General features: G+C 39.6%; 1 protein-coding gene across 1 annotated transcript in view; it reads right to left on the bottom strand.

The window, feature by feature from the left end:
* Window positions 1–25,746, bottom strand: part of LOC110214268 (uncharacterized) — a 71,519-nt gene that overhangs the window by 20,052 nt on the left and 25,721 nt on the right. The window contains 4 exon segments of the mRNA XM_078153882.1: window positions 12,826–13,688; window positions 13,691–14,056; window positions 18,101–18,214; window positions 18,643–18,769. Of these exon segments, the coding sequence (XP_078010008.1) occupies window positions 12,826–13,688; window positions 13,691–14,056; window positions 18,101–18,214; window positions 18,643–18,769 (1,470 nt within the window).

Genomic DNA, 25,746 nt, shown 5'->3' with positions numbered 1-25,746 from the left:
GGGGAGAACTTCCTCTCCTCGATTGGCCCCCACCCTGTCCCATGACCCTTCTCGGCCTCCGTCCCTCCCCGCAGGCCCCGCCTACCCCCCCAGGCCTCAGGGCCGAGACGCGGAGCACTCACCCTCTTGCCGTGCCACGCAGGGGTAACCCGACGCGCGCCAGCCCAGATAAACCCCGAGACAAGCTCCCTACAGGAAGTGCCGTATAACCCAAAGCGGATGAGGGCGTTGTGCCCTGGGGTCCTCTCTAGGCCTGTAGGAAGATCGCCCCCGCCCATCTCGATGATTATACTCCCCCTCCCCCCAGCCTTCTCTTCCGCAGAAATTCTCCCGGTTCAGCTCTCTGATCACCCAGCTTGCACTATTGCCATTCTGGGGAGTCTTACGCCCAGGTTCGAATTCCAGCTCTGGCATTTATTGACCCATGGGCAAGGGGCTTTCCTTTTCTAGGCCCGCCTCAGTTTCCTCCTCTGTGAAGGACGTTTCAGGGGCCAGGGTAACCTTTACTCAGAAAACACCTCAGACTTCAGACAGGCCCCACGTTGGGCGCCATAAATGTTGATGGATGAGAGGTTTAGACCCCTCCAGGACCAGAGTATAGGACAGGGTCGTCAGGAATGAATTCACAGACCCAAACATTCTTTAAGTCAAGATGGCAAACATTTATTGTTACATTATACAGTGGGCAGAGGTCCTTAAGGAATTCTGCCATGGTGGGCAGAGCTCCCTAGGGAACTTGCAACCTAACAGGAAAGATGCTAAAGCTTATACAGGAAAAGTAGTGAATTATGTGCCAAGTGTTCTAAATAGGTGATAACATACAACTACATCATTCACTACTGGAAACCGAGGGGAGGGAGCAAAGAGAGGGTTCCTAAAGGGTATATTTTTGGTCTTTTTTGTCTGTAACAAGATAGTTTTGGAAGTTGACGTCTATAGCTTGACCTCTGGATTGTATACATAACTGGGCCTCTGTACTTGGTAGTTCAGCTGGTACAAGATAGTCGTGTTCATACAAGGGAACTTCTACAGAGGTCAGGTCGTTCTTATAAAAGGGAGAGATAGTTTGCCTCACTGGACCCACAGTAATAAGGAAGGTAGGCCGAGAGCGGAGGGCTTAGGGATAAAGATAATGTGTTCTGTTTTGGACATACTGAGTTTGAGGTGTCTATTGGATGTTCAGTTCAAGATGTCTGAAAGGCAATTGGAGACCCAAGATTGGAGGTCAGTGGAAAGGTCAACCCTTTCCCCATCTAATCCAAAGGAAAAAAAAAAGGTTGCTTCTTTTGTATACATATCCAGTTCTGACTCATCTATCCTTGAGTCATTAGTTTTTCATCATCATATCACACCAGCCTCTCAGTCATGCATGACCCTAAACCAGCTCCCCCACCCCACCAGATTCTACAAGGTTGCTTGCACTGGAACCAGCCAAGGAATATCTGCACATGCTTCAAGGACTAGCCTTCATAGGATAGTCCCCCAGTGGTATATACCTAATGAGTTAGGGTTACTTTTTGGGTCTAAAGAAAATAATTAAAAACAGAAATTTATCAGATTCTCCTATTACTTCCTACTTTTAGTAGCAATTGTCTTCCAAAAGAATGATATCATAAGGTTAGTGATAAATTAACCTCTCTACTGTCAACCTCCAGAGTTCAGTCTAAGAAAAACAAACTAAATCAGGTTGCAAGTGTGTTTATTTCTCTCAAAGCAAGCAGCACGGATGCATCCAGGCATGGGAGCTCAGTTGGAATGAGCTCAAAAAAGGGTTAATTGAAGGAGATCAGATACCTATAGAGTAAGGAAGTGTTCCCTCCTCCCCATCTCTCACTCAGGGTGCCTGTGTCTTTTGTCGGCCAAAATTACAGCTTCCATAAGGCAAGGAGGTACCCCTGACTTCAGGATGTCTGCCCTTCTGTTAGCCAAAATTATAGTTCCCATAGAACAAGAGAATATCCCCAGGACGTCTGGTTTCTATTAGGTATAAACAAGGGAATGTCATAAAACAAGAGAGTATCATAACAAGACAGTGTCTTAACAAGAGAGGGCCATAAAACAAGAGAAATACCATTAAGATAGTGGCTAGTTCAAGGTGCCTGGCCTTTATAAATAGGAGAATGCTCCTGGTCAGTTTAATCCAGACTTGGGATTGCTGACAGAGCAGGGAAATTTTTGGGTTCACTTGGGGAGCATTGCAGAAGGGCTCAAGCTAGCCTAAGGATCCCTACAGAGGAAAGAAAATAGACATATGCATAGAACTTAAGTATCTCAATGAATTTTATTGAAGAATACTTTTTGCAATCAGTAGGTCTTATGAGGATAGGAGATTAATTAAGACATTTCTCAGGTCTCTCTTGAGTTGAGTCTCCACCAGCTATCTAGGCAGCACAAAGGCCTGGGGTTTCAACTCAGCAAGTTGGGGGTGGTAGCAACTTCCAAATAGCTCCTGGGGGTTGTAGAACTACTGAGGGCAAGTGGTAGGGTACCAGCACCAAAGAGGGTTCATTGGATATTTCTTTTTATTCATAGAAGGAACCATCTCCAATGCATGCCAGTAATGTCCCAATTTTCTAATTCTCAGGATTCTGGGGGCAGTGATTGGTTTGATGAAACATTGAGGGTAGTGTGAGAAGGCTTATCTTTCTTATATATGCTTAGAATGCAGAAATCTATAGTAACTAGGATACTAAAGAGAAAAATCCTCAAATGAATCATTTTGGCCAAGATGAATATTATTAGAATTTTGGAAACAGGGAGAGATTGTACCAGCAGTTTAGAGGTATAAGGCAAAGTGACCTGCAACAGATTGCATACATCAAGCAGAATAAACCATCAGTAGTAACTGAACTCTAAGCAAAGTTCTTTTAGCTCTAAATCACTTATAACTTTCCCTTGAGGTTCTACATATGACTAGTGACCTAGAATGGAGGGGAGTAGAAGCAGCATGCAGGAAAAGAGAACTTCAGGATCTTAATATTGAGGAAAGGCCTCACAGCTATGTGAAGATGTATATAAGCATGTTTATATTCTCTTGGAAGCAGTAACAATTCATTTTCTTTCAGAGAGGAAGGACATAATTTTGTAATTACAAAAATCCCCAAGTAGAAAATATATTTATAGATAGATACATCATAAAAAGGAGTACAAAGTTACAAAACCAGACATTATGGAATGTGTTGGGGTAGTCACAGCTTTGTTGACACCGTTATAGTTCAGAGGAAGGTGATGAGGACAGTGAAGGACCTTGGTTTCATAAGGATCATCAATTAGAGGGACTGGGGATATTTAACTTTGAGAAGAAATAGAGTGTTTATGATAGTTGCTTTCAAGTATTTGAAGGAAGGATTGTCATTTGGAAGAGAGATTATACTTCTGTTGCAAGAGTGGGCCAGAGAGACAAAGAAGCAAATAGGCTTCTTTGGTTTGGGATATCAGGAAAAACTTCCGCATAGTGAGAGCTATTCTAAAATGAAATGGATTGCCTTGGGCTCCTCATTGGAGTTGCTCAAGCAAAGGATGATCATTAAGTCTGGTGTTGGATAGAGGGAATTCTTTTCCAGGTGTGGGTGGGATTAGATAGTTACTGAGGGACTCTTCCAGATTCTGTGATTCACCTAGCACTTTGCCACTGCTGCTGGACAACCTTTCTACTTTATCCTTATCAACTCTATCTCATGTCTCATTTATTCCAAACTTTTCTTCTCTTACCCCAAATTCCCCCACACTCCTGGCTGATGACTTACCCTCCTTTTTCATTAAGAAGACTGAGATCATCCAACATAAGCTTCCTTCTCTTCCTCCATTTCTCCTGACTTATCAGCACTATCACCTATTCTCTCATTCTTTTTTTTTTCCTCATTCTTTCTTGAAGAAGGAGTATTCCTACTCCCTCCAAAAGCTAAACCCTTCATGCATAGCTTGGAACTCATTCCCTGCCACTACTAACTGGACCTTGTTCCAGCTGTCCTCACTCACCTCTCTTGTGAGTCTTTAATCTCTCCCTTGCCTTCCCTTCTATTTCCAAGTATGCTCAGGCCTCACCAATTCTAAAAAATCCTTCCTTTGCTTTTTCTGCCTTCAAGCCCAACTACTACTCCATCTGTCTCCTCCCCTTAATTGACAACTTCTTGAAAAAATAACTGTCCATACCTGACTCCTCCATTTACTCATGACTTACTTTCTCCTTACTTTCTCTGTCCCTACCACGTTGTTCTCTAAGGTCACCAATGGCTTCCTACTCACTAAATCAATGGCTTTTTGCCCCCCAAAATTTCCAAGCTCATTCACACTCCAGAGGCACCCTATTAATTCCAGGATGAATTATGACATTGCTCTCTCCATTATCAAATCTACTGGCTTTTTCTCAATTCTCATCTTTCTTGACCTCTCTGTAACCTTTGATACTGTCAATCACCCTCTTCACCTGAATACTTTTTTCTCTCTAGGTTTTCCTGATATGTTCTCCCTTCATTGTCCTCCTACCTGTCTGCTCTTCTGTCTCCTTTGCTTGGCCTTCACCCAGTCGTTCCTTGTTTGTCCTTCATTCTGTAAGAGGACCATGACTTCAGGAAGGCAATGTCACGACTTGAGAGAGAATTAGATTTAAGTGAGGGAGGGTTGTGCAAAGTCACCAGCTTCACTCTCTCCTTGGGAGCCATGTAGGTCCAGCAGCAAGCACACACCTAGTACGAGGCTGTCATGGGCCCTCTCTTTTTCTCCTTCTACACTATTTCACTTGGTGATCTCATTATTTCCCATGGTTTCAATTACCATCTTTATGCTGATGACCCTCGGATCTGTTTATCCAGCCCTAACCTCTCTCCCTACCTTCAGTCTCACATCTGCAACTGCCTTTTAGACTTCTCAAACTGTATACCCCATAAATATGTTAAACTCAACATATCCAAAAGTGAATTCATTACCTTTCCACCCAAACCCTTCCTTCTTCCTAACTTCCTTATTGTTGTCATCAAGGGTGTTGTCATTCTCCTATTCACCGAGGCTCCCAACCCAAGTGTCGTCCACCACTCTTCACTTTCTCTCATACACACATACCTCCTACCACATTGAATCAGTGGTCAAATCCGGTCATTTCTACCTCTGTAACATCTCTTGCATATTCCCCCTTCTCTCCTCTGACACTACCACCCCTGATGCAGATCCTCATCACCTCACTTGAACTATCGAAAAAGCCTGATGATTAGACCACCTGCCTCAAGCCTCTCCCCACTTTAATCCATCTTCTAAACAGGTGTCAAATGGATCTTCCTAAAGTGAAGGTCTGACCATGTCACCTCCCTATTCAATAAACTCCAGAGGCTCCTGTTTAACTCCAGGATGAACTATAAAGTGCTTTGTGTAGCTTTCAGAGCCCTCTATAATCTGGTCCCTTCGTACCTTTTTAGCCTTCTATTCCTTACTCTCCACATAGTCTACAATCCACTGACACTGGCCTCCTTGCTGTTCCTCCCACAAGATACTCTATCTCTGTACTCCAGGCATTTCCACTGGCTGTTCTCCCTAACCACCCCCATTCGGGGACAGCTAGGTGGCATAGTGCATAGAGATCCAGCCTTGGAGTCAGGAGGACCCGAGTTCAAATGTGGCCTCAGACACTTGACGCTTAACTAGCTGTGTGACCCTGGGCTAGTCACTTAATCCTGATTGCCTCTCCAAAAAGCAAAAAAACAAAAAAACAAAAAACCTAGCCACCCCCATTCCTGTGCTCTCCCTCCTCATCTCTACCTCCTGGCTTCCCTGACTTCCTTCAAGTCTCAGATAATGTCCCACCTTCTCTAAGAATCCTTTCTGACTCCTTAATCTTAATCCCTCCTGGGAGCAGCTGAGTGGTGCAGTGGATAAAGCACTGGCCCTGGGATCAGGAGGACCTGAGTTCAAATCGGTCTCAGACCAGACATTTGATACTTACTAGCTGTGTGACCTCAGGCAAGTCACTTAACCCCAATTGCCTTGCCCCCCCCCCCAAAAAGTACAAAGATCTGGAAGGGCACAGATCTGCTAAATAACAGAATAGACATCCTCCCCAAATCTCAGGGTGCTGATCCGCTGCTCTGTCTGGTTTCAACTTCAGGCAACAAGATGTCCCTCCCATTTTAGTTTGGGGCAGCTAGATGGCCTAGTGGATAGAGCACCAGCTCTGGAGTCAGGAGGACCTGAGTTCAAATCCAGCCTCAGACACTTAACTAGCTGTGTGACCCTTGGAAAGTCACTTAACCCCAATGCTTAAAAAAAAAAATCTTAGTTCCTCCCAAGGTTGCCTTCAATTTATCCTGTTATTTAATAGCTTGTTTGTACATAGTTGTGTACATGTTGTCTCCCCCTCTAGATTGTGAGGACTGTTTTTGCTTTTATTTGTATCCCCAGTGCTTTAGCACAATGCCTGGCACATAATAGGCACTTAATAAATGCTATTTGACTGAGTGACTACTACATTGTCAGCAGCACGGTTGTTTGGACATCTTATTTAGTCTTTCTACCCCTTACCCATGGTTATGGTGCATTAAAAGATGCTTTATAAATGTGTTGGTATTTAAATATAGCCAGTGGGTACAAACAAAATGACTAGCCTTAATTGGCAACCCTAACTGATCTCATAATTTACTGAACCCCAGATAGACTGGAAATTTGCATCTTTTTAGTTTGGGATTAGGGAATCCTTCCTAATTCTAAAGACACTAGGCAGCAAACTTCAAAGGCCAGAAGAACATCCTTAAATGCTTAAGAGAATGCAAAAGGAAAGGTGAGTATAAGAGTGTGTAAAAGGGCAAGTGGTAATTTAATGAATTTAAGTAACCTTATAATGCAGGGGTTCTTAACCTGAGGTCCACTTATCCTATGTGAACTTGGATGAGGAAAAAATTAGTTGTTTTTTGTCATTTGTGGTAGTTATTATCTATAAAGTCTCCAGGAACACAAAATTAGCAAGTATCAAACTATTACCCCTAGGGGAAATACAGGATTAGGTTTCTGTGAACCCTCTAGTCATGCCATTTAGTTTAGCACTTTCCAGAGCAGCCTCATATACAGATTGGCAAGTTTCCTTTTTTTGGATGTACTGTATTGTTGATTAACATTGAATTCACAGCCAACAGCACTATCATGCCTGAAAGGCTAAAACCATATTGTCTCCATAGGCACATCACAGCCTTCTTGTGCTTAGGGGCACTAGACAACACTTCAGCACTATACTTGGGAGCCATTTTAAACAGTGAAATCACCAACAAAAAGCACATAAATGCAAAAAAAAGTGACATTCAACAGACTATGAAAAGGACACATTTATAAGTATGAGCTGAAACAAGAATGCATGTTGGGCAGCTCAGATTTTTTTTTTGCCACTTTGCACACTTCCACACATGACTGTAAAATTGCCATGAGTATTGATTTTGGGATTGCAGATAAATTTTGGTGACTAGGAGAATTCACGAATTCAGAATCTGTGAATAATGAGGGCCAACTGTATACATTTCTTTTCTTTTTGAGACAAGATATCCCATTTTACCTAGTTTAGGTGTGCAGCAGCCACTTATGTGCCAGTGCTACCCGCATAAAAGCTTTGACAAGATCAGTTTCCAATCTGGAACAATTCACCCTTCATTAAGCATCATGATCCTTGGTCTCTTCCCCTTCCAGCCACAGGGGAATCATTCACTGGTGCCGACTTTGTGTGGTCCAGTTGGTCTGGCTACGGCCTGGCTACAACTCAGAAGTTTTGATGTCAAGTGATCCATCCACCAACCTCAGCCTTTCAGTAGCAGGAACTACAGGCATGTATCACTGTGCTGACCGCCTTTATTTTTGCTAACCTTTGGTAATCTTAAGTATTTTACTTTTATGCACTGAAAAAACATTCTGAGATGGGGTCTGTAGGTGTCACCTGATTACCAAAGTAGTCCAAGCCACAAGAAAAGGTTAAGATAGAAACAATGTGACCAACTTTGATACACTTAGCTCTTCTCAACAATGCAAGGATCTAAGACAATTCCAAAAGACTCCTGCTAGAAAATGCTATCCACATCCAGAGAAAGAACTGTGGAGTCTGAATGCAGATCAAGGCATACTATTTTCTTTTTTTCTTTTCTTTCTTGTGGTTTTTCTCTTTGGTTCTGATTATTCTTCATGACATGACTAATGTGGAAATGTTTAATGATTATACATGTATAGCCTATATCAGATTACATGCTGTCTTGAGGAAGGGAGAGGGGAAGAATTAAGAATTCAATCTTATAAAAGTGAATGTTGAAAACTAAAACTAAATAAAGAAAAAGGACAAACAAAAAAAAAGATAAAAATATCCTAGAGCAGTGGTATAAAATTCAAATATACATAAGGATCCCTGCAGGCAGCATACTTAGAAAACCACATATTAATGTTTTGTTGTATTTTTATTTATTTTGTTAAATATTTCCCAATTATATTTCTATCTGGCTGGCGCCCACATTCCTTGGTGAATGTTAACACTTTAGTCCTAGGGTCTGATTCCTAGGGTTTAATTTTTTTAAAAAATGTTTTTATTGATGTCATTTTTTTACATCATCAGAATTTTCCCCAGTATTTCTCTCCCACCCACAAAGCTGTTCCATATAAAAGTTTTTTTTTAATGACAAAACACAATTGATTCATGCACTGAAAAAGCATGAAAATATATGCAATGTACCCCATTCATGAACCTCCAACCACTGCAAGGGGTACAGGATAGAGGTATCTTTATTATCTCTTCTTTCATTCTAGTTCTTGTAATTTTGCAACATTCACCTTTGGTTTGTGCTTTTTCCTTTCCATTTACATTGTTATTGTGTATATTGTTTTCTTGCCTCTACTTAACTTCAATCTGTATCAGTTTACATAGATCTTTCCATGCTTCTCTGTTTTTATAATTTCTACCAGCACACTAACATTTTATTACATTCATGTACCACAATTTGTTTAGCCATTGCCCAAGTAATAAGCTCAAAATGGCACTAAGACATTTGGGACAATGTGTGTGTGTGTGTGTATAAATTTTTTATGTATCTTAGATGCCAAATTTTTATCAGAGAACTTTTTTATACAAAAGTTTTTTCTTCCATTTGACTACTTCTGTTCTTATTCTAGGCACACTGATTTTGTTTGTGCAGCTTTTCCGTTTCATGTAATCAGTTATCTATTTTATCTTTTTTAATTTTGTGTACCTTTTATTTGGTTGGATACATTTCCTGCCTATAGCAGTGAAATGTACATAATCTGTATATAATCTGCATTTCTTATAATTTTTAAAAATAGCATGATCTTTAATGTTAAGGTCACATATGTAGATTGTTATAGAATATGGCGTAGTGTTGGCCTAAACTTAATTTCTGCCAGACTGCTCCACAGTTTTCTCAATTTTTGTCAAATAGGAAATTAAAAAAAATCTATTCAGTTCCATTGTTTCAGATTCTCCATAGTCTGCTCTGTTCCATTTATTTTTTTTAACCAGTATAAGAGGGTTTTGAAGACTGCTGCTTTCTACTTTAGTTCAGGTCTAGAAGTGCTATTCCTCCTTTGTCCCTACCCCTTATTTTTTTCCCATAATTTTATTTTTCCAAAATAATTTGATGTTTTTATTAAGTATCTTTGATAACTTGCTGTAGCATTAAAAGTATAAATTAACTTTAGTAGTATTGTCCCTTTTATTATATTGGCATGATCCAGACATGAGCAATGAATATTCCTCTAGTTTCTAAAGTTGTTCATTTCTTTAAGAAACTTCTTAATTAAAAATATGTAAGTATTTTGTATGCTTTAGTAGACTGCTTCCCAGGTATTTTATCTATTTCATAGTTACTTGGAATGAGATTTCCTTTCCTCTATTTCTTCTTAAGATTTTGTTATTATAGAAAAGCTATTGCTTTTTGAGGGTTTATATTGTACCAGTTAGTATCTTTGTTGATTCCTTAAGATTTGCTGTCATTAAGAAATAAGGATAATTTTATTCCCTCTTTATCTATCTTTATGGCTTTAATTTCTTTGTTCACCTTATTGTTAGCATTTCTAGAAATATATAATAGTGGAGAGAATGGGCATCCTTGCTTTGTTCCTGTATTTATAGGGATACTTTCTAGTGTATCCTCATTGCATATGAAATTTGTTTTTGGTTTTAGATAACATATTTTTAAAATGTTTTAGATAACATATTTTAAAAATATGTATACCTATACTTTGATGGATTTTCAGCATAGAATGGTGTCCTTCAATTCATTCAGAAGCCATAATTTTCTCTAGTCTTCGTGATCATTGGAACTAAAGGAGAATTTGGATATAGTCTACTCTGCCCCCTTTTGAAATCTCCCTCACCCAGAAAGGCAGCTTATGGCTGTGAGCCCTGGGAGTAGCGTAGCCTACACAGAAGCTGTTAATAAGTGATTGTTGTTGTTGGAAACAAATTTACATTAAGTATTTCTAAGTGAAATTAAGGGTAATGAATTTAGAAAACAGAATGGAGTCTATTTGAAAAACAAATTATTATTTTTAATGAATGAGAACACTTTTAGCACAAAAATCCACATCAGTCTCATGAATTAACCAATTAAGTGCCAGGCTCTTCATCTACATAGAACAAATGACAAGGATATAAAATACATAGCTGCACAAGCATCAATATCTACCTGGAATGTAAATTAAACTACATCCAGTTAGAAGGCAGGAAGCAGGAGCACAGTAATCTTTTTTAAAGGGAAAACAGGAAAGACCATCTACTGTTTAAAGAGGCAGGTCATAAGAGTCCATGTTCCTGCCATCAAGAGGTTATATCTTTCTCTTCCTTCTTCCTCATGGGGAGAAAGGAAGAGATAGAACTTTTTTTTAAAATCTTCCTTTCTATCTGGTCATCCTCTGATGGCTGAAAGGAGAACTATGGAAGGAAGTCTGGCGGCTAAGACAACTGCTTTGGCTGTGATGTCAAATGAGAGCAACAGAAATGGAGAGCTCGGAGAGGCTATTGCAATAAAGAAAAATAGCTATGACATCTTTGTCATTACCAGCAAAGGCTTCAAAACAAACTATTTCAAAGAAGCGAGACACATTCCTTAAAACAGAAAGGTATTTTCACCACAATTAGCGCATTTAAGCATACAAAAAGCTGCTTTCATTAGAATATGTAACTTAAAAGGGGCCTAGTATCACTCTTTAAAACTGAGTTAAGGGGCAAAGAGGGACAGGACTAAGAATAAAAATGGGAGAGAATGAAGAACGGTACCTATTGTATAACCCAGAATCTGGTTGTTTAAAAAAGTTCCTCTAGCACACTATCAATAATCCCAAGGAAAAATGCTACTAGACTGACAATGATAGAAAAGGAAGAAGACAAATGTTGGAGTGTCTCTGGTTGGAAAGGCACACTAATGCACCATTGGTGGGCTGATAAGTGGTTCAAACCATTCCGAAAAGCAATTTGGAACTGTACTAAAGTTAACTAAACTGTGGCCTTTAAACTCTGACCCAGTGATACCACTGCTAGGCCTATACCCAATGAAGATCAAAGAAAGAGGAAAAGTACTCATCTGTACAAAAAATTCTACAGCAGTTTTTTATAGCAACAAAGAACTGGAAACTAAAGGGATGCCAATCAATTGGGATATGGCTGAACAAATTATGGTATATGAATGTAATGGAATACTATTGTGCCATGAGAAATAATGAAAGGATCAGAGAAACCTGAGAGGGCTTTTGTGAACTAATGCTGAGTGAAGTGAACGTAATCAGGAGGACCATTAGTACAATGACTACAACATTGTAAAGAAAAGTAATTGAAAGACTTAAGAACTATGACTAATACAATGACCAATCATGACTAGAAGAGTGATGATGAATTATATACCTCCTACCTCTTGGCAGAGAGGCAATGGACTAGAGGCACAGAATAAGACATATTTCTAGACATGCACAGTGAATGTGCGGATTTGGTTTTTTTGACTACATCTATATTTGTTACAAGGAAGGGTTTTTACTTTTTTTGTAGGGAGAGAAATATGGAGGGAGTAGAGGGTGAATTGATCGAGATTCCAAAAACTAGGAAGAGGTAATAAAACATTTAAAAATTACATATAAGAAAACAGAAGGAAGTTCAGAAGGGGACACAGACAGGATAGTGTTAGAAATAACATGTAAAATTTAATATGTACTTTAAAAAACAAGCTTGTCTTCATCAGAGATTCAAGGTATCACATACAATCTTCTTTACTTTTTATATGGAAATGTTCGTGTTTGTTGATGCTTTGTCAGGTCCATAATAATTAAAAAAAATTTTTTAATAAAGTTTTCTCTAAATTCTTACCAAATTAAAATGAAATATTTGCTTAAAGTTACTTAATTTAACTGAGTTAACAAAGACAAACATTTCTGATATAAGATAGTTTGGAGGTTAACTTTGATTAAGCAAAATTCAACACATTTGTTAAATGCCTACTATGTGCAATACACTGCCCTAGGCGCAGCTTGAACAGAGGAGTATTCTTTGAATGGTCAGGTAAACCATTCACCTTGTTTTTAAGTTCAGGTAGTTGCTACCATATTGCCACTGGTGGAGCATAAATCAGTGTTGTGAACAGTGTTTTGAGAGGCAAGAATATCACCTTTAGAAGAGAATCTGACAAACTAAAATTTTGACTTGAAAGAGCTGTCACAAGGTTTCTCTCCCATGATAGTGAATAAAGCTGGAGTGCTGGACAAAGACTGTATTACAATCATTAATCCCCATGCTTTGTTTCCAGCAAGAATTCTCTGATCTTGAATGCTAGATGCCCTTATACTAGTTTTTCTCCATATTTGCTACATTCACGAGATATGAATTTTCTGATGTCTAATGAGGTATGAGCTCAGAATGAAAGTCTTTCCACATTCTTTACATTCATAAGGTTTCTCTCCTGTGTGAATTCTCTGATGTTGAATAAGATTTGAATATGCCCTGAAGATTTTCCCACATTCATAACACTCATAAGGTTTTTCTCCTGTATGAATTCTTAAATGTTTAATGAGGCCTGAACTCAGACTAAAGGCTTTCCCACATTTGTTACACTCATAGGGTTTCTCCCCAGTATGAATTCTCTGGTGGTAAATAAGAGATGTGCGATCACTGAAGGCTTTCCCACATTCATTACACTCAAAGGATTTGTCTCCACTGTGAACTCTCTGATGATTAATAAGGTAAGAATTTAGGATGAAAGTTTTTCCACATTCCTTACATGAATAGGGTTTCTCTCCAGTGTGAATTTTTTGATGTTGAATTAGGTTTGAGGAGACATTAAAAGCTTTCCCACATTCACTACACTCATATGGTTTTTCTCCAGTGTGAATTCTCTGATGGCGAATTAGGCTTGACCCCTGGCTGAAGGCTTTCCCACAATCATTACACTCATATGGTTTTTCTCCAGTATGAACCCTCTGATGCTGAATAAGGTTTGAGGATGCAATGAATGTTTTCCCACATTCATTACATTCATAGGGTTTTTCTCCTGTGTGAATCCTCTGGTGTCTAATGAGGCTTGAACTCTGTTTGAAGGCTTTCCCACATTCATTACATTTATAAACTTTTTCTGTACGCTTTCTCTGACGTTTAACATAGGTTGAATTCTGCCTTAATGATTTTCTGTATTTTCTAGGTTTATAGGATTTCTCTTCTGTATGGTTTTTCTGATGTATAATTAGGTTGAATTCTGTATGGATCTTTGGCCCATGTTATCACATTGCTGAGGTTTCTCTCTTGAGGAAATTCCAACAGGGTTAGAGTTCAGACTGATGTTTCTTCCAAATTCATAACATTTCTGGTCTTTCTCTCCTTCAGATAGATTTTGATCCATCCCTACCATTGACCTCAAATGTCTCTTCTGAGAAAGGAATTTACCTGTAGAAGGCTGCACACCATCCTTTGACCTGTCATCAGATTCACAGGCTTCTCTAAATTTGGGTCCATGGGGAATATCCCCCACGAGTCTTTCCGGTATCATATTCTGGGATTCCACTTCAGAAATTTCCTGCTTTAGCAACAGATCCTTATTCTCAGTCCTGGTCTCACAATCTGAAACAAGGAATAAAAAAACCACAAATGTTACTTTTTCTCTATTCCTAGGGAAAGGAATAGAGGGGGTGGAAAAAAGACAATATTCAGAACACAGATGTTTCCCATGACAGTGTCACTAGTATTAATAAATATCAGCATCAGCCTCAGGAGGTTACTGGGGACAGTGTAGTCCTACTGGAGTAGATAAGAAGAGTGACCAGAGGGAGGACTAGCCTAAAATGGGAACTGGGAATAAGTAGGAATATTAAAAACAATAAATATGGAAGGGGAGTTTAAGATGAGTAGGTTCTTATATATCAACTAGTTCAACCCCTCTTCATTTACTGAAAAGGCAATGAACCACAGAGGTTAAAGAGCATGTATCCAAATTTACATATCAAGTACTTAGGCCATATGACAAAGGCTGTATTAAATTCTGGGCACATTATAAGAGGGACACTGACCAACATGATTGTGTCTGACACAGGCTGACTAGTATGGTAAGGTGACTCCAAATCATGTCATATGAGTAACAGTTATAGGAATTGGGGTCATTTTAGTGAAATCTTAAAAGGAACATGATAACTTCAAGTATTTGAAGTTATACGGACCAAAGATCAGATTAGTTTTGCAAATCCAGGTGAGAAGTAGGAACAATGGGACAGGAAAGTAGATTTAGGCATATTTATAAGGTAGAACTTTTAAAAAATTAAGCCTATCCAATGAATGTACTGCTACAGGATTTACTGACTAGAGGTTATAACTGGAGGTATTTTTTTAAAAAGGACTTTCTCAGGATTACTGTTATAAAGGATATCCTTTAAAATGAAATTCATAGGTTAAATAGTTGGTCTCTGTTAAGTTCTTTTCAAGTCAAGAAGTATATAATTCTATGCACACTAGATTAATCCTTTCTTTTTTCTTTCTTTTAAAAATAATTACTGGATCAGTAAGCATCAGGGAAATACTGTAGACACTTCAGCAAGGCTTTTTAACAGCCTAATGATGTACATGTGGTCAGGCTGCTAGTCACCTGATGATAGTACGATGATTATCAAACCATTTAAAGTCCGAATTCAAAATGTGTTAATTAAGGGATCAATAAAATCCTACCTAGAGGCTTCTAAAGGAGTGCTATATACTTCTGTCCTCAGTTATATCACACCTCCCTAACTGATTCACTGTCCCACTCACCCCAGCAGGTCTTCAAAACCTTCTCATCCCTCCTCAAGACTCTCATGGTTCCCTGCCTCTCCATTGTCTCAGTTGAGAACCTTGCCTTACATTTCACTGAAAAAACTGACGCCATCAAAAGCTCTCTCTTCACCCCTGTTCCTCATCTCACATCACTCAGATGTCTTCTGTGACCTTCTCCTTCACCCCCGTCTCACATGAAGAGGTGGCCTGTCTTACCAAGGTAACCTCTACATTCATAAGTAATCCCATTTTCTCCAGCAGATTACCCCCTCTATCGTCCTTAGTCTCTTACTGATCTTCAATCTCTCCCTTTCTACTTGTTGCTTCTCTGATGCCTATAAACATGCCCATGTCTCCCCCATCGTCCTTCAAAAAACTTCACTTGATCTGACAGCCCCAGTTTCACCCTACATCTCTCCTCCCTTTTGTAGCTAACCTCTTTAAGAAATCTATCTAAAACTGGTGCTTCCACTTATCACCTCATTCTCTTTTAACACTTCTACAGTCTGGCTTCCAACCTCATCTTACAATGGAAACTCCTCTCTTCAACATTATCAGTTATGTCCACTGTCAAATCGAATAGCCTTTTCTCAATCTTCATCCTTCTTGATCACCCTCTTCACTCTAGGTTTTCCTGACACTGTGCTCTCTGGTATTCTTCTGACCTGTCTGACCATTCCTCAGTCTCCTTTACTGGATCTTCATTCAGGTCATGCCTGCTAATCATGGGTGTGCCCCAAGGTTTTGTCTCTTTTCTCCCTCTATATTATTCCACTTGATCTCATCAGCTGTTATGGATTTCAATATCATTTATATGCAAGTGATTCTCTAATTGATTTATACAACCCTAACCTTTCTGCTGACTTCCAGCCTTGTATCTGTATTGTACCTGCAGACATCTTAAAGTAAACGTGTCCAAAACTGAACTCATTATCTTTCCCCCTGAACCCTCCCCACTTCTAAATTCCCTATGTCTTCTGAAGGCACAATCATGCTCCCTGCCACTTAGGCTTATGAACTAGGTGTCATCTTTGACTCCTCACTCTCAACATCCCCTCCCCACACCACATTCCCTGCTTTCCTCTGGCCTTATGCAATCTGTTGCCAAGGTCTGTCAGTTTTACCTTTTTAAGACTTCTTGTGTATACCACCTTCTTTCCTCTGACACTGTGGCCACCTTAGAGCATGCACTTATCACCTCCTATTGGCATTGCTGCAGGAATCTCCTGGTTGGTTTCCTTGCCTCAAATCTCTCCCAACTCAAGTCTATTCTCCATTCAACTATCAAAGCGATCTTTCTAAAATGCAAGTCTGACCATTGCACCCTGCCCCTCCTTGCCCCCCCCAATTAAATGTAGTGGTTCTCTATTACCTCCAGGATCAAATTGAAATCATGTTTGTCTTTTAAAGACCTCCACAATCTGGCCCCTTCCTACCTTTATAGTATTCTTATATCTTATTCCCCCTTCCAACTGCAATAAAATAAACATTGGCCCCCTTTCTGTTCCTTGAAAGAGAACCTCCAGGGGGCAGCTAGGTGGTGCAGTGAATAGAGCTCTGGCCTTGGAGTCAGAAGGACCTGAGTTCAAATCCAGCCCCAGACACTTAACACTTACTAGCTGTGTGACCTTGAGCAAGTCACTTAACCCAGATCGCCTCACCAAAAAGCAAAAAAAAAAAAAAGGAAATAGAACCTCCTCTGGATTCTAGGCATTTTTACTGGCTGTCTCCTATGTCTAGAATGTTCTCTCTCCTCATCTCTGCTTACTGACTTTCCTGACTTCCTTCAAGTCTCAGCTAAAATCCTACTTTTTGCAAGATGCTTTTCCAATCCCCTTGTAATACTTGTGCCTTCTTTCCAAGATTACCTCCAGTTTGTTCTGTATATATCTTGTTTGTACATACATGCCAATTCTGCTAAAATACAACATTTATATTCCCCAAAAGTACCTTGCTGTACAAAATTCAAAAGTAAAAACTAGAGAGCTTATTTAGGAAAATGGAGTTGGGGATACAAAGCTCAAAAATTTCATCAGTGACACATACAAAAGACAGGAATCTAATATAAGATAGCATAGTTTTCTACCTGTAAAATGGTTAAGAAATACATAAATATTACAATAAATATTGGCCATTTTCATGGACTCACTTGGCCTGTACCTGAGGCTACACAAGTGAGTTGGGCAAGCTCCCAACTCTCAGAGTTTCAGTGATGGAAGGGACCTTGGAGCTCATCTAGTCAAACCTATATCTGAAACAGGTTTCTCCTTTACAACATTCTCTAAAATTGGTCTCTCTGTGAAGGAAAATTGTCTAACACTATAGAGAGGCCATTCCAATTTTGGAGGGATCTGTTAGGAAATATTCCTCCTTAATTGAAAACAAAATCTCTCTCCCTGAAATTTCTAAGTGCTCCTTATTTTGCCCTCTAGGACCAGGAAGAACAAATCTACTCTTCCTCCTGATAAACAGCCCTTCAAATGCATACACACAGCTATTATGTCTCCTCCAAGTCTCTTCTCCAGGACAAACACCCCTGTTCCACCACTTCTCATATGTCCTGGTCTCCTCTTCCTGGTCACTCTTGCTCTAATGCTTCTATTTGTCAGCATGATTTGTGGAATATGACTCCCAGAACTAAACATAATATTCATATGTGGTCTGACTAGTGTAAGGACATAACTAATATCATCCTTACTGTTTATACTATTCTTCTATTAATGCAGCTTAAGAATACATTAGTATTTTTGGATTCTCAGCATACTGATTCATACTGAGCTTGCAGTCCTCTAAAACCCCCAGATTTCTTTCATGTAGGAGCATTAAAATAAATGTTTAATGACTAAAAATTTCTTATGCACTCACCTGAGCAGTCTCCTCTCATGATCTCTTTCTCCTCAGCTTCTTGCATGTCCAAGACCCATGCCTCTTCCCCTTGCTCCAAATAGGATATTACATCAGGTTCACACACTGGAAACCCTGTTTGTGAGGAAGGAAACAGGGCCTGGTGGTTTGTCTGGTACAAAGAGCTGTCCCAAGCTCAGCCTCAGCCCCTGCAAGGGACAGAAGGGATAAGAAAAATAACATCCAGGGAGGCCATAACAGGCCGGACCAGTCTAGGCAAATATCCAGAACAGACTTTAGGGTCCTGGGCCTGGAGTTCCTAAAGAGAATTTAGAGGAAGAGGTGCAATCTCAGGGAAGAATTAAGGAAGATGCTCATTCTTTACCCAGCAAGACCAGGCCGGGGGCGGGGGCCGGGGAAGACAAATTTCCTGTCTGAATTCAGATGTATTTGGGAATTTCTGATGCTAGAGACTGAACTCCAAATCAAATGAGCCTTCCATAGTCTATATTCATCAAAGGTAGAAGGTAAAAACCTTGGATCTGATTGGGGACAGACCTTACCCAGTGAGACTACGTTCTCATAATTCTCTAGCATCACATCCTTGTAAAGGCCTCTTTGTGCAGGGTTTAAAAGACTCCATTCCTCATGGGTGAAATTCACAGTCACATCCGTGAAAGTCACCAACACCTGAAACAATACATTCATGTTGCAGTCCCACTCCTTGGCCCTGGGAATAGGGAGGAGGTGACATATTTAATGCTGAAGAGAGTTAGAGGAAAGTGTACCTTATGGTATAAGGTATACATCATTCATAAACATACAGACAGATACACATTTAGTATGTGTGTGTATGTCATCTGTATTTATATATGAGAAGTGCAGAATGTAATGTATAATGGTAAAAATGTTTGCAGTGAATATAGAGGTATATGTCTCTCAAACAAGTTTGGGAAATAGAGGACAAGGAAATCATAGGAGTGGATAGAGATTTTAAAAAGTGCAAAGAGAAATGAACTAAATTCTGATGACAAATAATTCCATTGTGAAGGAAAAAAGAGAAGAGTCTAAAGGCTCTGATGTAGATAATCAGGGAATATACTGACCAACTCTAATTTCTGAAAAGATAAATCTAAAAGTTGGAAGTAAAGGCAGTTAACTGATTAAGAATACAAAAAGGTGGCATGGTCCCATAAGGACAGCATCAGGTGCATGAGAATGAGCAGAGGCTAGGGACAGATACTAAGTACAACAAAAAGGGCTTTTTAAACTGCATCGGCTCTACAGGGATTTCAAAGACGGGACAGGATTAGTGTTCAGGATGGGATGGTGATAGTAATGGACAACTGCAAGAAGACAGAACTACTTATCTCTGCTTTTGCCTCTCTTTTCCCTACAAAGGAGAATGACCTGTAGACTGGAAAATACAGTACAAAAATAGTTAACAAAGAGTTGAAACCTATCTGAAAGGTAAGTGAGGAGAAACTAAGAGAGTTCCTACCTGCCTTCAGCAAGTTCAAGTCATCTGTCCCTAATGAAAGAACACATGTCTGTAACCTTTGAGCAACTATGAAGAACTCACATTTATGAGATGCTTCAAATTGAGGCTGAGGTTGTCACTTTGCCCATAGTCATACAACGAGCAGTAATCAGAGTTGAGATCAGAGCCTACATTTCCTAATTCTAAATACATTTTATTTTTAAATTAAAAAATTTTTTTCAGTCAGTAAAAATTCACACTTCTCAACCCCTAAAATGAGAATAAAAACAAATAAACCTTGATACAAATATGTACAATTAAGCAAACAAATTTCTGCATTGGCCATGTTTGAAAGAAACTTATGTACCTCCGTGTATTTCTATCTTTCTATCCTATTCTGCACTCCAAGTCCTTCACCTCTCTATCAGAAAGTGGGTAGCGTGTTTCATTATTAGTCCTCTGGAACTGTGGTTCGTCATTACACTGATAAGAGTTCCTAATTCTTTCAAAGTTGTTTGCCTTTGCTGATGTTATTTTATAAATTGTTCTCTTGGTCCTATTCACTTCGCTCTACATCAGTACGTAAGAGTCATTCCAAGTTTCTGTGAAACCATTTCATTACTTTTTTTTTAGTCGGGGGTAAGGCAATTGGGGTTGACTTGCCTAGGGTCACACAGCTAGTATCAAGTGTCTTGAAGCCAGATTTGAACTCAGGTCCTCCTGACTCCACGGCTGGTGCTCTATCCACTTTGCCACCTAGTTGCCCCTCCTTCATTACTTCTCACAGCATAATAGTATTCCCCAGTTGATGGCACTCCTGCCAAATTTCCATTCTTTGCCACTTCACAAAGAGCTATATATTTTTGTATATCCTTAGAGTTTGTTTTGCTTAGGACTAATCCTCCCTCTATTTCTCCCTTCTCCCTTTCCCTATTTCCTTATTGAGTGGAATATGAAATGTGTTTCTGCTCCCAATTTTGTTTCTTTCCTCCCTTGACCAGTTTCGATGAAAGTGATGTTCAAGTGTCAGCTATTCCCCTCCATCCCTTCCTCCTTGTTTGTAGAGACTATCTCGATTATGTGAAATAATTTCCCCTAACCTTCCTCCCAACCCTGCCTCATGCACTATCTCACTTTTTCCATTCTTCTTGAAAACAATCAAAATTAATATTACCTCTAGTTTCTTCTGTATTGATTCTACAATGTAATTGAGTTTATGCTGTATTGATTTTATAATTGAGTCTGTATCTGCCTAAAGCCTTATGCTTGCTCTATCCTTGAAGTGAGCTCAGGAATTTAATTTTCCCTCAGAGTTAGTTTAACAATATAATTAAGACAGAAGTTATCTTTTATACTGGTAGCCCCTGGGATACTTCCAAGCCCCACAAGTTACCATCTCTAAAAGATCCTCTGTCCTTGCAAGTCTTTGTGAAATTCGGAGAGATTTTCTCTCTTCTGAGGAGACAGCAAGTCTGGTAGTTTTGATTCCCTAGCAAAGATTACAAGACGGAGATGGGTCTTATAAAACAATGAACATTCCTTAATTGTCAGAGAGGGGTGTGATTAGCCTCACCTGAATGCCAGCCCATTTTTCTTATTATAGCCAATTATAATGTTCCATGATTACCAAGGTCCCCTTCTTTCTTGTGTGTCTGCAACAAGGGTCTCCCTGTTCTCATTAGGGTTGCTTGCTTTACTGAGGTGGCTAGTCTGACCTACTTTGTTTAAAGTTATATGTCACCGTCGCTAAACTCATTTTGCTTGAAATATGGACCTCAGTCTGCCTTTATTAAGTTTACTAAAGACATTCTTTTAAAATATCAAGACATAAGAGAATCACTTGCAGGCCTTCTGTCCAATAAAACATTCTATGTGATGACAGAAGATAAAGTTCAGAGAGGACACATCTTCTGACATGAATGCAAGCAGTTTACTTTTTTTTTTTTGCTTTTTGGTGAGGTGATTGGGGTTAAGTGACTTGCCCAGGGTCACACAGCTAGGAAATGTCAAGTGTCTGAGGTCAAATTTGAACTCAGGTCCTTCTGACTCCAGGGCTGGTGTTCTACCCACTGTGCCACCTAGCTGCCCCAAGCAGTTCACCCTTGTTTAGTTCTTTATGTTAGTTTGTGTTTACTTTTATATATTTGTCTTAACTCCTGTGTCTGAACTTCAAAGTTTCTGTGCAGCTCTGGTCTTTTAATCAGGAATTTTTGGAAAAACTTCTATTTCATTAATAACCCATTCTCCCCTTGTAGGATCATAACCCAATTTTGCTGAGACAGCTGATGGAACAGTCGATAGTGATGGGTCTGGAGTCAGGAAGACCTATGTTCAAATCCAGCCTTACTACCTTTGGGACACTGAGCAAGTCATTTAACCCATTTGCCTCAATTTCCTCAACTGTAAAGTAGGGATAATAATAGTGCCTTTCTTGCAGGATTGTGATGAGGATCAAATGAGTGATTTGTAAAAAACAGTGCTTAGTACAATGCCTGGCACATAGTAGGCACTACATAAATGCTCCCCCCCCCAAGTTATTCTTGGCTATATGCCTATATCCTTTCTCTGCTGGATCATCATATTCCAAGCTTGCTTTCTTTATAGTTGGTGGTTGCTAAATTGTGTGATTTTGACTATGACTCCTTCCCCAAGGTCATACTGCTAAATTCTTTCCTTCTGGCTGCTTGAAGTTTTTTTTATTTTTTTCCTGTGACCTGGAAGCTCTGGATTCTGGCTATGATATTTCTGGGAATCTTCACTTTGGGTTTCTTTCAGGCAGTGACCAGTGGACTCTGTTTCCACTTTGTCTTCTGGTTCTATAAGATATGGGCAGTTTTCTTTTAAGACTGTTTAAAACATGATTTCTAACTTCTTTTTTTGGTCATGCATAAGTACCATGATGCTAAATTTTTTTCTCCTCAATCTGTTCTCTAGGTTAGTTGTTTTTGCTATGAGATATCTTGCATTTTTTGTTATTTTTTGACTTTGTTTTAATATTTCTTATTGTCTCATAGAGTCATTGGCTTCTATTTGAGCCATTCTAATTTTCAGGGAGTTTGTTGCTTGGGTAAGTTTTGTACTTCTAGTGCCAAGCTTTTAATTCCCTTTCCAATTCTTTCTTCCATAGTTCTTATTTCTTTTCCAATTTTTTCCCCACCAGAACTCAATTTCATTTATAAAAGCATTTTTTTAACTTAAAAAACCCCCAAAACCCTTACTTCATCTCTTCCAAGAATTCTGACTCAATTTGTATTCAAGCTGTGTTGTACTCTGAGGCTTTGCCTATGGATATTTTGGAATCATTTTTGTCCTCTGGGTTTGTGCCTTCATTATCTCTATCAGCATAATAACTTTTTATGGAGGGATTCTTTTCTGCTTATTCTTCCAATCTTTCTGTTGGATTTTCTGTCCAAAGGTTGTGCATGTTTCTGTGGGAAAGGTCTAGGCTGGTCCTCTGGCTGGGGATACTGAGTTTTGTTATTCCAGGATTGCAGGAATATCTCAAGCTGTGGATCTCCATGTGCTCATGGAGTGCTCGGATCCAGGGCAAAGTCTGACTCTAAAAGTCCTTGACCTGGGTTTAGGTTTGAGCAACAGCAGACTACTGCTAGACTCAGCTACCATCAACTGGGGGGAAAGCTCTGCTGGTTCAGAGTGACAGAAATGCAGGTTTCCTTTTGGTCTGGGATTTGTGCCTGGTTAATTCCTTTGCAGGCTTTAGCTGGAGCTAGAAACTGGGAATCAGCTGATACTCTGTTCCTGAGGCCAGAGCCACCATTTTGTTGCCCCTTCTAAATTTCTTTTTACTTGATACAAGAGATAGGCTCTGCAACCACTTCTCACCATCAGCTCAGGTCCCTTTCTTAATCCAACCTGGATCTGTGACCTGGAACTGGGTAGTAGGTGACAAGCTCCTAGGGTTCACCTATTCTTACATCCTGCAAAATGTTGCACCCCAGTGTGGGTCTAGGACCTCATCTTGCCCTTCAGCTCAGCACCTGGGTGCAGGAAATGTTCCACAGCACACTCACAGTCAAACCCATTCCCTCATGTCCATAGACCTTTCTGTTTGTCTCCCAGTGCTGATCTGGGCTGGACAAATGACTGTTTTTTCCCTTTGGGTTTCTCAATTAAGAATGAGCCTGGGGGCAGCTAAGTGGCACAGTGGATAGAGCTCTGGCCTTGGAGTCTGGAAGACCTGAGTTCAAATCCAGCCTCAGACACCTGACAATTCCTAGCTGTGCGACCCTGAGCAAGTCACTTAACCCTGATTGCCTCACCGTGCCCCCCCCCCCGAATCAATCTGGTGCATTTACTTCATGTATTTGGAGGCCCTTGGGGTGGGGGAGGGGAGGAAGGTGGCTGTATTTCTTCTGCTACTCTGTCATCTTGACTATGCCCCTCAAGTACAACAATTTTTCACCATACCACATTACATGTTATGGGGTGAGATGGGTAAATAACTCCAACTGCAAAATTTGGAAGAAGGATAACTCTTTAAGCCATGCTGGTAAGTATGATGCCAATTTCTGGAGAAATTACAAAGTATTATTTAAAAGGTGGTTTATTGTTACTTAAAGGGAAGAACTGTTTTCCATAAGCCAGCACAGTTTAATCAAAAACAAGTTTCATACATACATGGTCAACAAATTGGTAGAACAGGAGAATCCTATAGCCATAGTATATCTGGACTTCTATAAGACAAAGGACAAAATCTTGTACAAGAATATTAGCTTCCATTAAAACCATAGTAGTGCTTTGAATTAGGGAGGTGATAGTCATGTAAATTACGTTCAGTGCTGTGTGCCACATTTTAGGAAACACATCGAGACAATGGACTGTGTCTCTGGGAAGGTGACCAGGTTGGGCAAATCTGAAGATTAATGACTCCTGTCTTCAAGTATTGGGAAAGCCATCACATGACGACTATTAAGAGTCAGAGGGTAGGATTAGAAGTAATGGATATTTCAGCTTGATATAAGGATATTTTTTGTAACACTTAGAACAGGCCCTAGAAGAGATGAGAATCTTCAAGGGGTTGTGGGCTCTTTATCACTGGAGGCCTTCAAGTAAAGGCTGAGATCCTGTTGAAGTGATTCCCATTGAGGTTCAGATTGTACTAAAATGCCTTTTGAGATTCTGTGCTGGGAAGAAGGACCCCTGAACAGTTTATCCTACATATGAGATACCTCTTAGAGAGATAATTTGGGTCTTATGAAGAAGCAGCAGCTTTGTGTGCTCCACAGAAAGAGGAAGAAACTCAGGTAGTACCAGAAGACATTTTTTCTGTAGAATAATATTAATAACTGACTTTTAAATACAGCCTTTAAAGTTTGTAAAGACTTTTATAAAGTCATCTCATTTAAACGCCACAAAAACACTGTGTAGTATTACAGATGTTATTATTTCCATTTTATAGGTGAGGAGACTAAGGGTCCACGAGGTTAAGGGATTTACCCAAGGTCACACAGCTGGGAGTCCAGGGGGTGGCCTTTAAACCAGAGAGTCCTTACTTCATGTCTAGCACTCTACTTTCTGCCAGCAATTCTCAAATTTTTTGGTCTCAGGACCCTTTACACTCTTACAAAATTACAAAGGATGCCAGAGAGCTTCTGCTTATGTGGTTTATATCTATCAATATTTTCTGCATTAGAGATGAAAATAGATTCTTAAAATATTTATTAATTCATTTTAAAGACAACAGTAAGCCCATTTCATGTAAGCATTAATATTTTTATGAAAAATAACTTTTCCAAAACAAAAAAAAATTAGTGAGGAAAGTGGCATTGCTTTAACATAGTTTTTTTTTTAAAGTCCAGCTTCACAGAAGACAGTTAGATTCTCTTATCTGATTCTGCATTCAATCTGTAGCAATATGTTGTTTGGTTGAAGTATATGAAGAAAATCTGGCTTTGCACAGGTGTGTAGTCAGAAAAGAGAGTATTTTAATAGGCAAATAATATCTTAGTGGGTTTTTTTTTTGCCTTTTTGGTGAGGCAGTCAGAGTTAAGTGACTTGCCCAGGGTCACACAGCTAGTAAGTGTCATGTGTCTGAGGTCACATTTGAACTCAGGTCCTCCTGACTCCAAGGCTGGAGTTCTATCCACTGCACCACCAGCTGCCCCAATGTCTTAGTGTTTTTACAAAAATGGTTTTGACATCACGGACCCCCTGAAAGGGGCTCCGG

The sequence above is a fragment of the Phascolarctos cinereus genome, unplaced genomic scaffold (assembly GCF_003287225.1).
Source record: "Phascolarctos cinereus isolate Bilbo 61053 unplaced genomic scaffold, phaCin_HiC Scaffold_4;HRSCAF=312, whole genome shotgun sequence".
Classification (NCBI taxonomy): Eukaryota; Metazoa; Chordata; class Mammalia; order Diprotodontia; family Phascolarctidae; genus Phascolarctos; species Phascolarctos cinereus.
This window is presented reverse-complemented; position numbering and strand designations above follow the sequence as displayed.